The sequence below is a fragment of the Manis pentadactyla genome, chromosome 8 (assembly GCF_030020395.1).
Source record: "Manis pentadactyla isolate mManPen7 chromosome 8, mManPen7.hap1, whole genome shotgun sequence".
Taxonomy (NCBI): domain Eukaryota; kingdom Metazoa; phylum Chordata; class Mammalia; order Pholidota; family Manidae; genus Manis; species Manis pentadactyla.
The window spans coordinates 103,020,573-103,033,189 of NC_080026.1; the positions used below are offsets into that span (position 1 = coordinate 103,020,573).

General features: G+C 38.5%; 1 protein-coding gene across 5 annotated transcripts in view; it reads left to right on the forward strand.

The window, feature by feature from the left end:
- PCGF5 (polycomb group ring finger 5) overlaps positions 1-12,617 on the forward strand; it is a 129,811-nt gene that overhangs the window by 89,866 nt on the left and 27,328 nt on the right. For all 5 annotated transcript variants that reach the window (XM_036924830.2, XM_036924900.2, XM_036924478.2 and 2 more), the window contains exon 7: positions 9,631-9,729. In XM_036924830.2, coding sequence (XP_036780725.1) covers positions 9,631-9,729 — 99 coding nt within the window. The remainder of the gene's footprint in view (positions 1-9,630; positions 9,730-12,617) is intronic.

The window sequence follows — 12,617 nt, forward strand, 5'->3', positions numbered from 1 at the left end:
ACTACAAAAGACCCCAAATGGTAAAAATAATCTTAAGAAAGAAGAACAAATTTGTAGCTCTTCTACAAATTTCAAGTTATACTACAAAGCTTACAGTGGTTAAAACATTGTGGTACTGGTACAAGAATAGATAGATAGAGAGGTGGAACAGAATAGAGAGCCCTGAAATAAACCCATGCCTATACGTTCAATTAACATATGACAAAGACAAGAATATAGAATGGGGAACAGACAGTGATGATGTTGGGAAAACTGGGCACCTATATGCAAGAGAATGAAACTTGATCATTGTCTTACACTATACACAAAAGTAAGTTTCAAATGTATTAAAGACCTAAATGCAAGACATGAAACCATAAAACTCTTAGAAGAAAACGTAGGCAAGAATCTCTTGAACATCAGCATTAGTAATTTTTTTAGGATACATCTCTCTGGGCAAGGGAAACAAAAGCAAAAATAAACAAGTGGGACTACATCAAACTAAAAAGCTTCTGCACAGCAAAAGAAACCAACAAAACAAAAAAGCAACTCACTGTATGAGAGAATATATTTACAAATGGTTTATCTGCTAAGGGACTAATACCCAAAATATATTAAGAACTCATACAACTCAACACCAAAACAAATAATCCAATTTAAAAAATGGGTAGAGGACCTGAATAGACATTTTTCCAAAGATGACATACAGATGGCCAACAGACACATGAAAAGATACTCAACATCACTAATCATCAGGGAAATGCAAATCAAAACCACAATGAGATATCATCTCATACCAGCCAGAATTCCTAATATCAACAAGACATAACAAATGTTGACAAGGATGTAGAAAAAGGGAATCCTTGTACACTGCTGGTGAGATTGGTTCAATCACTATGGAAAGCAGTATGGAGATTTCTCAAAAAACTAAAAATAGAAATACCACATGACCCATCATTTCCAATTTTCCAAAAGATATATATACATACATATATATATATATATATATACACACGTATATATATATACACACACACACACACACACACTGTTAGATTTATCACAGCATTATTAACAATAACCAAAATATGGAAACCTCCTAAGTGTCCAATCAATAGATGAATGGATAAAGAAGATACAGTGTATACATATACAATGGAATAATACTTAGCCATAAAAAAGAATTAAATCTTCCCATTTGTGACAATATGGATAGACCTAGAGGGTATTACGCCAAGTGAAATAAGAAACAAAAGGTATGATTTCACTACATGGAATCTAAAAACAAAACAGAAATAGACTCGCAGACACAGAAAAGAGACTGGTGGTTACCAAGGGGGACAGGGTGGGTGAAATAAATGAAGGGAAAAATAATTAGTGAAAATGCTTGCTATCTTGATCTGGGCTATGTTCACATGACCATATATACACATGTCAAAATTCATCAAGCTGTACAGTAAGATTTGTACATTTTATTGCATGTACCTCAAAATGAAAAATAAATTCCATTTGCAATAGTATCAAAAGGAATAAGATACTTAAGAATGTACTTAACCAAAAAAAGCATAAGGTTTATACACTGAAAACTATAAAACATTGAAAAAAATTAAGAAGGCCTAAATACAGTGGGAAGACATCCTGTGTCCATAGATTGGAAGACTGAGTTGCAGTCTTACTCAGATTGCTGTTCAGATTCAGTGAAAACCCTAACCAAAATTCTAACTGGCCTTTTTGCAGAAATTGACAGGCTGATCTTAAAATTGTATAGAAGTCCAAGGGACCTAGAATAGTCAAAACAATCTTGTGAAAGAAAAATTTGGGTGACTCAAAGTCCCAGTTTCAAGACTTACTTAAAAGCTATGGTAATCAAGACAGTGTGACACTGGCAAAAAGATAGACACATGGATCAGTAAAATAGAACTGAGAGCCAGAAATAAACCCATACATTGATGATGAATTTATTGTTTGACATGAGGCCAAGATAATTCAAAAGGAAAGAATAACCTTTTCAACCCATGGTGCTGCAACAACTGGATGTCCACATACAAAAAAATGAAGTTCAATCCCTACCTCATGCTATATACAAAAACACTCACAACATGGATCAAATAACTAAATGTAACAGCTAAAACTATAAAACTCTTAGAAAACATAGAGATAGATTTTCATACCTTAGATTTGGCTGTGAATTGTTAGAAATTACACCATCACACAAGCATCAAAATAAAAAATAGATAAATTAGACTTCAACATTAAAAACTTTTGAATATCAAATAACACTATTAAGGAAGTAAAAAGACAAGGACAGGAAAAAGATAGCATGAGAAATGAGGCAGAAACCACCTCCCAAAACCACATACAACATGAAAATACAGCAAATAAAAACTAGTCCTGAAAGAGCAACCTGAAGACTGCAGAACAGACTGCCTACATCTAGGGAAAAGAGAAGAACTCACAGAAAAGGGTAAAGCAGCAAAACTGTGATCTGGCCCTCCCCCCACCCCAGCTCACAGGCAGGAGGAAGAGAAACAGAACAGGGAAAGAGTAGAATCCCAGGACTGCTAAAAACCCAGCCCTGGAGATTTGCTCTGGGAGCACGAACGCACATTACATGTTGCTCTGGAGATTAGTGGGGTTGGAAAGCAAAGACAGGCAGAATACTGGGAGAGATTAAGATTCCACCACTTGTGGAGAATGGGTACACACAACCGGCCCCTACAGAACAAAAGAAAGGCAGGCACTTTGAAAGACCTCACAACAGTGAGAGGTGTGCTAAAGGGGCAGATTACACAGAGCTCACTGCTGAGGAGAAAGAGCAGGTAAACAAAGTCATCCTGGCACACTCAGCCCAGCAGGTTGGAAACTCTCAGGAGCATCAGATGCTCCACCCCCCTGGCTGGCATTGCAGCCCTGAGGCCCCCCACTGTGATACCTAGCCTACAGCTCCTTCCTCCCAGCAGGCACCGGTCCTGCACACCTGCTGCCTCAGCCATCATACCAGATAAGCCAGAGGGTGGCCCTGCCTACAGCAGCTACAGGGCATAACAGTGGTTCCTCCCTGCACACTTGGCCCACTGGCCCTGGTACTGGAGGCAGGCACTGCAGCCAGGAAGCAGGAAGGAACTCTTCCTTCCTGGCAGGCACCAGTTTCACTCACCTGCAACCTCCACCATAGCTACAGGCACTCTGCAGCTCCAGAGAGACCTTATGAGCATTAGAGGGCACCACCTACAGTTACTTCATAGGAATCACTAGTAAAAAATGAAACAACCAAAAAATTTTGTACAAACAAAAATATAGCAGATGCCAGAAAGAGGGCAAAGTGAAACTGAAATCACCAATCTTCTTGATAAAGATTTCAAAATAAAAATCATAAACATGCTTACAGAGCTACAGAAAAGTATTCAAGATCTCAAGGAGGACTTCAAGAAAGAAAAACTTCAAAAAATAAAGTATCTGAAATGAAACATACAATGGAGGGATTTAAAAGTAGATTAGATGAGGTAGAAGAGACAGCAAATGAAATAGAAAATAGACAACAGGAAAACAAAGAAGCTGAGGCACACATCTCTATAAGTGAAAGAATAATAGAATGGTGCAACCAATCCAAATGGAACGATATTTGCATTATGGGGTACCAGAAGAAAAAGAGAGAGAAAATGGGATAGGAAGTGGCTGAGGAAATAACTTCTGAAAACTTCCCCAATCTGGGGAAGGAAATAGTCTATCAGCTTATGGAAGTACAGTTCTCCCAACACAAAGGACCTTAGTAAGACAACACCAGGACATATAATAATTAAAATGGCAAAGATCAAGGACAAGGACAGAGTACTGAAAGCAGCACAGAGAGAGAAAAAAGATCATGTATAAAGGAAGGTCCCTCAGGCTTTCAGCAGACTTCTCGGCAGAAACCTTATAGGCCAGAAGGGAGTGGCATTATATATTTAATGCAATGAAACAAAAGGGCCTCCAACTAAGAATGCTCTACCTACCAAGATTATCATTTAAATTTGAAGAAGGGGTTAAATAATTCCCAGATAAGCAAGAGTTGAGGGAATTTACCTCCCACAAATCATCTCTCCAATTTATTTTAAAGGGACTGCTCTAGATGGAAGTGCTCCTAAGGCTAAAGAGCTGTCACCAGAGAAAATCAAACCACAGTAAAGGAAACAGACCAATTAATTACTAAGCAAATGCAAAATTAAATCAACTACCCACAAAGTCAGTCATGGGATACACAAAAAGTACAGAATATGACACCTATATATAAAGAGTGGAGAAGGAAGAAGAAGAAGAAGAGGAAAGAAAAGAACCTTTAGATTGTGTTTGAAACAGCATAGTAAGTGAGTTAAGTTAGAATCTTAGCTAGTAAGGAAGCTGCCCTTGAACCTTTAGTAACCACAGATCTAAAGCCAGCAATGGCAATAACTACATATCTATTGACAATCACCCTAAATGTAAATGGACTGAGTGCGCCCATCTATATGCTGCCTACAAGAGACTCACTTCAAACCCAAAGACATACACAGACTAAAAAGTGAAGGGATGGAAAAAGATATTACATGCAAATAATAGGGAGAATAAAGCAGGAGTTATAGTACTTGTATCCAGTAAAATAGACTTCAAACAAAGTAAGACACAAAGAAGGACATTATGTAATGATAAAGGGGTCAGTCCAACAAGAGATATAACCATTATAAATACCTATGCACCCAACATAGAGCACCTAAATATGTGAAACAAATACTAACATAATTAAAGGGGGAAATAGAACGCAATGCATTCATTTTAGGAGGCTTCAACACACCACATACACCAAAGGAAAGATCAACAAGACAGAAAATAAGTAAGGAGACAGAAGCACTGAACAACACAGTAGAACAGATGGACCTAAAATACATCTACAGAACACTCCACCCAAAAGCAGCAGGATACACATTCTCCTCAAGTGCACATGGAAGATTTTCTAGAATAGATCACATAGTAGGCCACAGAAAGAGCCTCAGTAAATTTGTAAGAATTGAGACTACCAACTAGCTTCTCAGACCACAAAAATATGAAACTAGAAATAAATTAAATAAATTACACAAAGAAAACAGAAAAAAAGCCCACAACCACATGGAGGCTTAACAACATGCTCCCAAATAATCAGTGGGTCAATGACCAAATAAAAGCAGAGATCAGCAATATATGGAGAAAAATGTAAACAACAGCTCAGTGCCCCAACTACTGTGGGACACAGCAAAGGCAGTTCTATGAGGAAAGAACATACCAATTCAGGCTTACCTCAAGAAAGAAAAACAAATGAGGACCAAAGTCAGTAGAATGAGGGACATAATAAAGATCAGCAGAAATAAATAAAATTGAGAAGAATAAAACAATAGAAAAAAATCAATGAAACCAGAAGCTGGTTCTTCGAGAAAATTAAAAAAGTAAAAATAAACCCCTAGACAGACTTACCAAGAAAAAAAGAGAGTCTACACACATAAACAGAATCAGAAATGAGAAAGGAAAAATCACTACAGACACAGCAGAAATACAAAGAATTATTACAGAATACTATGAAAAATTATATGCTAAGAAATTGGATAACCTACAAGAAATGGACAGCTTTCTAGAAAAATACAACCTTTCAAGACTGACCCAGGAAGAAACAAAAAATTTGAACAGACCAATTACCAGCAACAAAATTGAATAGGTAAACAAAAAACTACCTAGGAACAAAATGCCTGGACCCGATGGCTTCACTGCTAAATTTTGTCAAACATTTAGAAGACCTTATACCCATCCTCCTTAAAGTTTTCCAAAAAGTAGAAGATGCGGGAATATTTCCAAACTCTATGAGGACAGCATCATGCTAAAAGCAAAAGCAAAACCAAAGACACCACAAAAAAAGAAAATTACAGACCAATATCCCTGATGAACATAGATGCAGAGATACTCAACAAAATATTAGCAAACCAAATTCAGAAATACATCAAAAAGATCATCCATCATGATCAACTGGGAGTTATTCCAGGGATGCGAGGATGTTACAACATTCAAAAGTCCATCATCATACAGCACATCAACAAAAGAAAGGACAAAAATCACATGATCATCTCAATAGATGCTGAAAAAGCATTTGGCAAAATTCACTGTCCATTCATCATAAAAACTCTCAACAAAATGGGTATAGAGGGCAAGTACTTCAACATAATAAAGGCCATATATGACAGACCCGCAGCTAACATCATAACAGCAAAGAAGCTGAAAGCTTTTCTTCTAAGATCAGGAACAAGACAAGGATGCCCACTTTCCCCACTTTTATTCAACATAGTACTGGAGGTCCTAGCTATGGCAATCAGACCTTTTCAGAAACACAAGGCACCCAGATTGGTAAGGAAGAAGTTAAACTGTCACTGTTTGCAGATGATATGATATTGTACATAAAAATCCCTAAAGAGTTCACCCCAAAACTACTAGAACTAATAACTAAATGCAGCCAAGTTGCAGGATACAAAATTAGTACACAGAAATCTGTACATTCCTATATACTGATGATGAACTAGCAGAAAAAGAAATGAGGAAAACTCCATTCACAATTGCATCAAAAAGAATAAAATATTGAGGAATAAATTTAACTAAGGAGGTAAAAAATCTATACCCTGAAAACTATAAGATACTCATGAGAGAAATTAAAGAAGACACCAGTAAATGGAAATACATCCCATGCTCATGGATAGGAAGAGTTAATATTGTCAAAATGGCCATCCTATCTAAAGCAATCTACTTATTCAATGTAATCCCTATTCAAATACCAACAGCATTCTTCAACAAACTAGAATAATAGTTCTAAAATTCATGTGGAACTACAAAAGACCCCGAATAGCCAAAGCAATCCCAACAAGGAAGAACAAAGCTGGGGGAATTACACTCACTAACCTCAAGCTCTACAACCAAGCCACAATAATCAAAACAAATTGGTACTGGCACAAGAACAGACCCACAGATCAGTGGAACAGAATAGAGATCCCAGATATAAACCCAAACATATATGTCCAGTTAATATACAATAAAGGAGCCATGGATATAAAGTCGGGAAATGGCAGCTCTTCCAACAACTGGCATTGGCAAAACTGGACAGCTGCATGTAAGAGAATGAAACTGGATTATTGTCTGTCTAACTCCATACACAAAAGTAAACTTGAAATGGATCAAAGACCTGAATGTAAGTCATGAAACCATAAAATTCTTAGAAGAAAACATAGGCAAAAATATCCTGAATATAAACATGAGCAACTTTTTCCTGAACACATCTGCTCAGGCAAGGGAAACAAAAGCAAAAATGAACAAGTGGGACTCATCAAACTAAAAAGTTTCTGTACAGCAAAGGACACCATCAGTAAAACAAAAAGGCATCCTACAGTATAGGAGAATATATTCGTAAATGACATAGCCAATAAGGGGTTAACATCCAAAATATATAAAGAGCTCACATGCTATAACACCCAAAAAGCAAATGACGCAATTAAAAAATGGGTGGAGGATCTGAACAGGCACTTCTCTAAAGAACAAATTCAGATGGCCAACAGACACATGAAAAGATGCTCTACATCGCTGATCATCAGAGAAATGCAAATTAAAACCACAATGAAATATCACCTCACACCAGTTAGGATGGCCAACATTGAAAAGACAAGAAAGAACAAATGCTGGCAAGGATGTGGAGAAAGGGAAACCCTCCTACACTCTTGGTGGGAATGTAAATTAGTTCAACCATTGTGGAAAGCAATAGGGAGGTTCCTCAAAAATAAAAACAGAAATACCATTTGACCCAGGAATTCCACTCTTAGGAATTTACCCAAAGAAAACAAGAACCCTGATTGAAAAAGACATATCCATCCCTATGTTTATTCCTGCACTATTTACAATAGCCAAGATATGGAAGCAACCTAAGTGTCCATATGTAGATGAATGGATAAAGAAGATGTGGTACATATACACAATGAAATATTACTCAGGCATAAAAAGAAAAAATATCCTACCTTTTACAACAACATGGATGGAGCTAGGGGATATTATGTTCAGTGAAATAAGCCAGGCGGAGGAAGACAAGTACCAAATGATTTCCCTCATTTGTGAAGTATAACAGCAAAGCAAAACTGAAGGAAGAAAGTAGCAGACTCACAGACTCAAAGAAGGGACTAGCAGTTACCAAAGGGGAAGGATTTGAGAAGGAAGAAGGGGATTAAGGGATATTATAATTATCACTCACAATATAGGTAGGTCATGGGAAGCAGTATAGAATGGTGAGGACAAGTAATGACTCTATAGCATCTTACTGCACTGATGGACACTGACTGCAGTGGAGTGGGGGAGGACTTGCTAATATGGGTCAATGTTGAAACCACAGTGTTGCTTGTGTGGAACCCTCATAAGATTGTATATCAATGATACCTTAAAAAAAAGAAAGTGAAAAGACAATCTGCAGAATTGGATATTTGCGAATTGCATATCTGATAAACCTTTAGCATCCAGATTATATCAAGAACTCTTACAAATCAACAACAAAATTACATACCCCACCTTAAAAGTTAATAATACTAAAACAAAAACCTTTTCTTTAAAGAAATAATAATAAATATTGAGCAGAATGTGGAGAAATTGAAATCCCACCCCCTACCCCATACATTGCTAGTGGGAAAGTTAAATGGTGCAGCCACTGTGAAAAACAGTTTGGCAGCTCCTCAAAAGAAAAAAAGTTAAACAGTTCCATATGACCTAACAATTGCACTCCTAAATATTTACCCAGGAGTATTGAAAACATTTGTTCACACAAAATCTTATATATGAATATTCCAATAGCATAATAATAATAGTTATATAATAGCCAAAGAGTCAACCAAATGTCCATCATCTGATGAATTGATGAACCAAATGTGATAAACCTGCCCACTGAAGGTTATTCAGCCATAAAGGAATGGTTCATGTTTGCTATGTCTCCAACCTCATTTTGACACATTTTCAGTTTGTCCATTCCGGATTGGTTCTCAAATTTTAGTTATGTCTAAGCTTAAATAGTGAATTAGTACTGCTGATGAAATGAGAAGAATCAAGGCACATAGAACATTATTTTTCCACTGAAGTATTGCCATCACTCATCAGACACTGACTGGGCATGTTTCTCCCCAACCAAGAGTTCATTCCAGACGGCTTTGTTGCTGGGATCTTGTGACCTAACTGGCTTCTCTCTGTTGAACCTTAATGGCTCCTTAGAAATCATTTGCAACCATTTGAAATCACTGCTCTTCTTAAAAATATTTAAAAGTTATGAGACTTTCTAATGTTCCTCATGCTTTAAGTGACATTATATAAAAATATTTTATATTTTTGTGACCTTTGTTTTCAATTAAACTCATGATGTATTCCTTACCAAAATATCTAGAGGTATACACAGATTATCTGTTTATCAGGGTTTCTTAGTTCTCATGATAGTACACTCTTAAAGAGCTTCATGTAAGTGTACAAGAATTAGGACATTCTAAGCACAAGTATTAGAGAGCTGTAAATTGAAACAGTTTCAGAATACATTTTGAAAATAATCAAAATGATAGTGGAAATTTACCTATGATTTCATTAAAACTAAGGTAGAATCCTTATTTCCTTTAGGGTTTGATGAAGAAATTCATTCGATGTTCTACACGTGTAACTGTGGGAACTATTAAAAAATTTCTGAGTTTGAAACTAAAACTTCCAAGTTCTTATGAGGTAAGTTAATAATCTAACCTTGATCATTTTGATAATCTGATCTTAAGTAAAATTCTAATAAAAGTAAAAACTCAACTGAGAATATTTAGTTTTTGTGGGAATATTGGTTATTTTCATGTTGAAAATATAACTTGCAGGAATAGGAGGAAACGATAGCAGCATGAGTAGGGTGGTGGAAATCTCCTCCCAAAACCATATGTATTTTGAAAATACAGCAAATACAACCATTCCTAAAAGAGTGACCAGAAGTTACAGTACACCAGCCAGTCTACATCTGCGAGAACCCAACATCTCACGGAAAAGGGTAAGGTACAAAGCCATGACCCGGTGGGACCTGAGCACTTCCCCCACCCCAGCTCACTGGTGGGAGGAAAAGAATCAGAGCAGGGAGGGAGTGGAAGCACAGGACTGCTAAATAACCAGCTCTAGTAATCTGCCCGGGGAGCACAGACACACATTGCATGGTGCTCTGGATGTTAGAGGAGCAGAAAAGCAAAATCCAACAGTAAGACTGTAAACAGGTTCCCACAGCTGGCTGCCCTGGGACAAAAAAAAGCAGGCATTTTAAAAGTCTTAAAGGGACGAGGGTTTAACAATTGGACGAAATCATCCCAGCACACTCAGCCCAGCAGGCTGGGAACTTTAAGGAGATTCAGGTGCCCTATCCCCCTGCTTGGCAACGCAGCTCTGAGGCTCCTCACTGCGATAAGCAGCCTGCCATTGCTTCCTCCCCACAGGCACCTACAAGCAAACTGACTGTCCCTGCCATTGCTGCAGAGCAGCCCCACCAACAGCAACCACTCAGCTTACACAGAGGCTTCTCCCTGCACGTGGCTAACCAGCCCAGACCCAGAGGCTGCTCCCTGCATGCAGTTGACTGACACAGACAGGGGACACGGGAGCAGATATCAGGAGGCACGAAGGGGCTTTGTTCTCACAACAGAACACACACTGCTCACCTGTGACCCCTGCCAGCACCCTAGACCATCCCAAAGGCTGCCCCACCCACAGCAGCTTAGGAGATTGACCCAGAGGCTGCTCCCTGCACATGGTTGACTGGCATAGACAGGAGATGGGCACAGAGACTAGGAGGCATGAAGGGGCTTTGCTCTTGCGACAGAACACATGCTGCTCACCTGCAACCACTGCCAGTGCCCTAGGCCATCTTGAGGGCTGCCCCACCCATGGCAGCTCAGGGGATTAACCCAGAGGCTGCTCCCTGTACATGGTTGACCAGCACAGACAGCGGAGAGGAGCGCAGAGACCAGGAGGCATGAAGAGGCCTTGTCCTTGAGGTAGACAAACATGCTGTGGACCTGCGACCTCTGCCAGTACCCTAGGCCATCCTGAGGGCTGCCTTGCTCACGGCAGCCTAGGGAATTAACCCAGAGCCTGCTCCTTGTGTGCAGTTAACCAGCACAGGCAGCGGAGACACGCAAGGTGAACAGCAAGCAGGAAGGGATGTTGTTATCCCAGCTGACACACCTGCCACTCTCCAGCAACCACTCCCATTGCCATGAAAAGGCAGAAGAACCTCGTTCAATCCAAAATCCCTTATACATCAGAAAGAGGGCTCAGTGAGGCTGAAATCACCAATCTTCCTGAAAAAGAATTAAAATAAAAGTCATAAACATGCTAATGTGGCTACAGAAAAATATTCAAGATCTCAGGGAGGACTTCAGGAAGGAGATAACAAATGAAACAACAGAAGGATTTAAGAGCAGACGACATGAGGTGGAGAAGACTATAAATGGAATCGAAATCAGAGAAAAGGAATACAGAGAAACTAAGGCAAAGATAGAAAAAAGGATCTCTAGGAATGAAAGAATATTGAGAGAATTGTGTGACCAATCCAAATGGAACAATATTCGCATTACAGGGATACCGAGAAAAAGAGAGAGAAAAAGGGATAGAAAGTATCTTTGAAGAAATAATTGCTGAAAACTCCCCCAATCTAGGGAAGGAAATAGTCTCTCAGGCCATGGAAGTTCAGAGATCTCCCAACACAAGGGACCCAAGGAGAACACCAAGACATATAATAATTAAAATGGCAATGATCAAAGACAAGGACAGAGTATTAAAAGCAGCCAGAGAGAGAAAAAAAGATCACCTGCAAAGGAAAACCCATCAGGCTATCAGCAGACTTCTCAGCAGAAACCTTACAGGCCAGAAGGGAATGGCATGATATATTCAATGCAATGAAATAGTAGGGCCTCGAACAAAGAATACTCTGTCTAGCAAGATTATCATTTAAATTTGAATGTGGGATTAAACAATTCCCAGACAAGCAAAAGCTAAGGGAATTTCCCTCCCGCAAACCATCTCTACAATTTATTTTAAAGGGACTGCTCTAGATAGAAGTATGCCTAAGGCTAAAGAGCTGTTACCAGAGACAATGAAACCACAGCAAAGGAAGTAGACCAACTAAATACCAACTAAAAGTAAAATTAAATCAGCTATCCACAAAGTCAGTCAAGGAATGCACAAAGAGTACAGACTAAAACACCTAACATACAAAGAGTGGAGAAGAAAGAAAAGGAAGAGAAAAAATGAATCATCAGACTGTGTTCAAAATAGCATAATAAGTGAGTTGAGTTAGATGGTTAGATAGTAAAGAAGCTTCCCTTGAACCTTTGGTAACCATGAAGCCAAAGCTTGCAATGGCAATAAGTACATATCTATCAATAATTACCCTAAATGTAAATGGACTGAATGCATCAATCAAAAGACACAGAGTTACAGAATGAATAAAAAGCAAGACCCATCTATATGTTGCCTACAAGAGACTCACTTCAAACACAAAGACATACACAGACTAAAAGTAAAGGGATGGAAAAAATTATTTCATGCAAACAATAGGGAGAAGAAAGCAGGTGTGCAGTACTTGT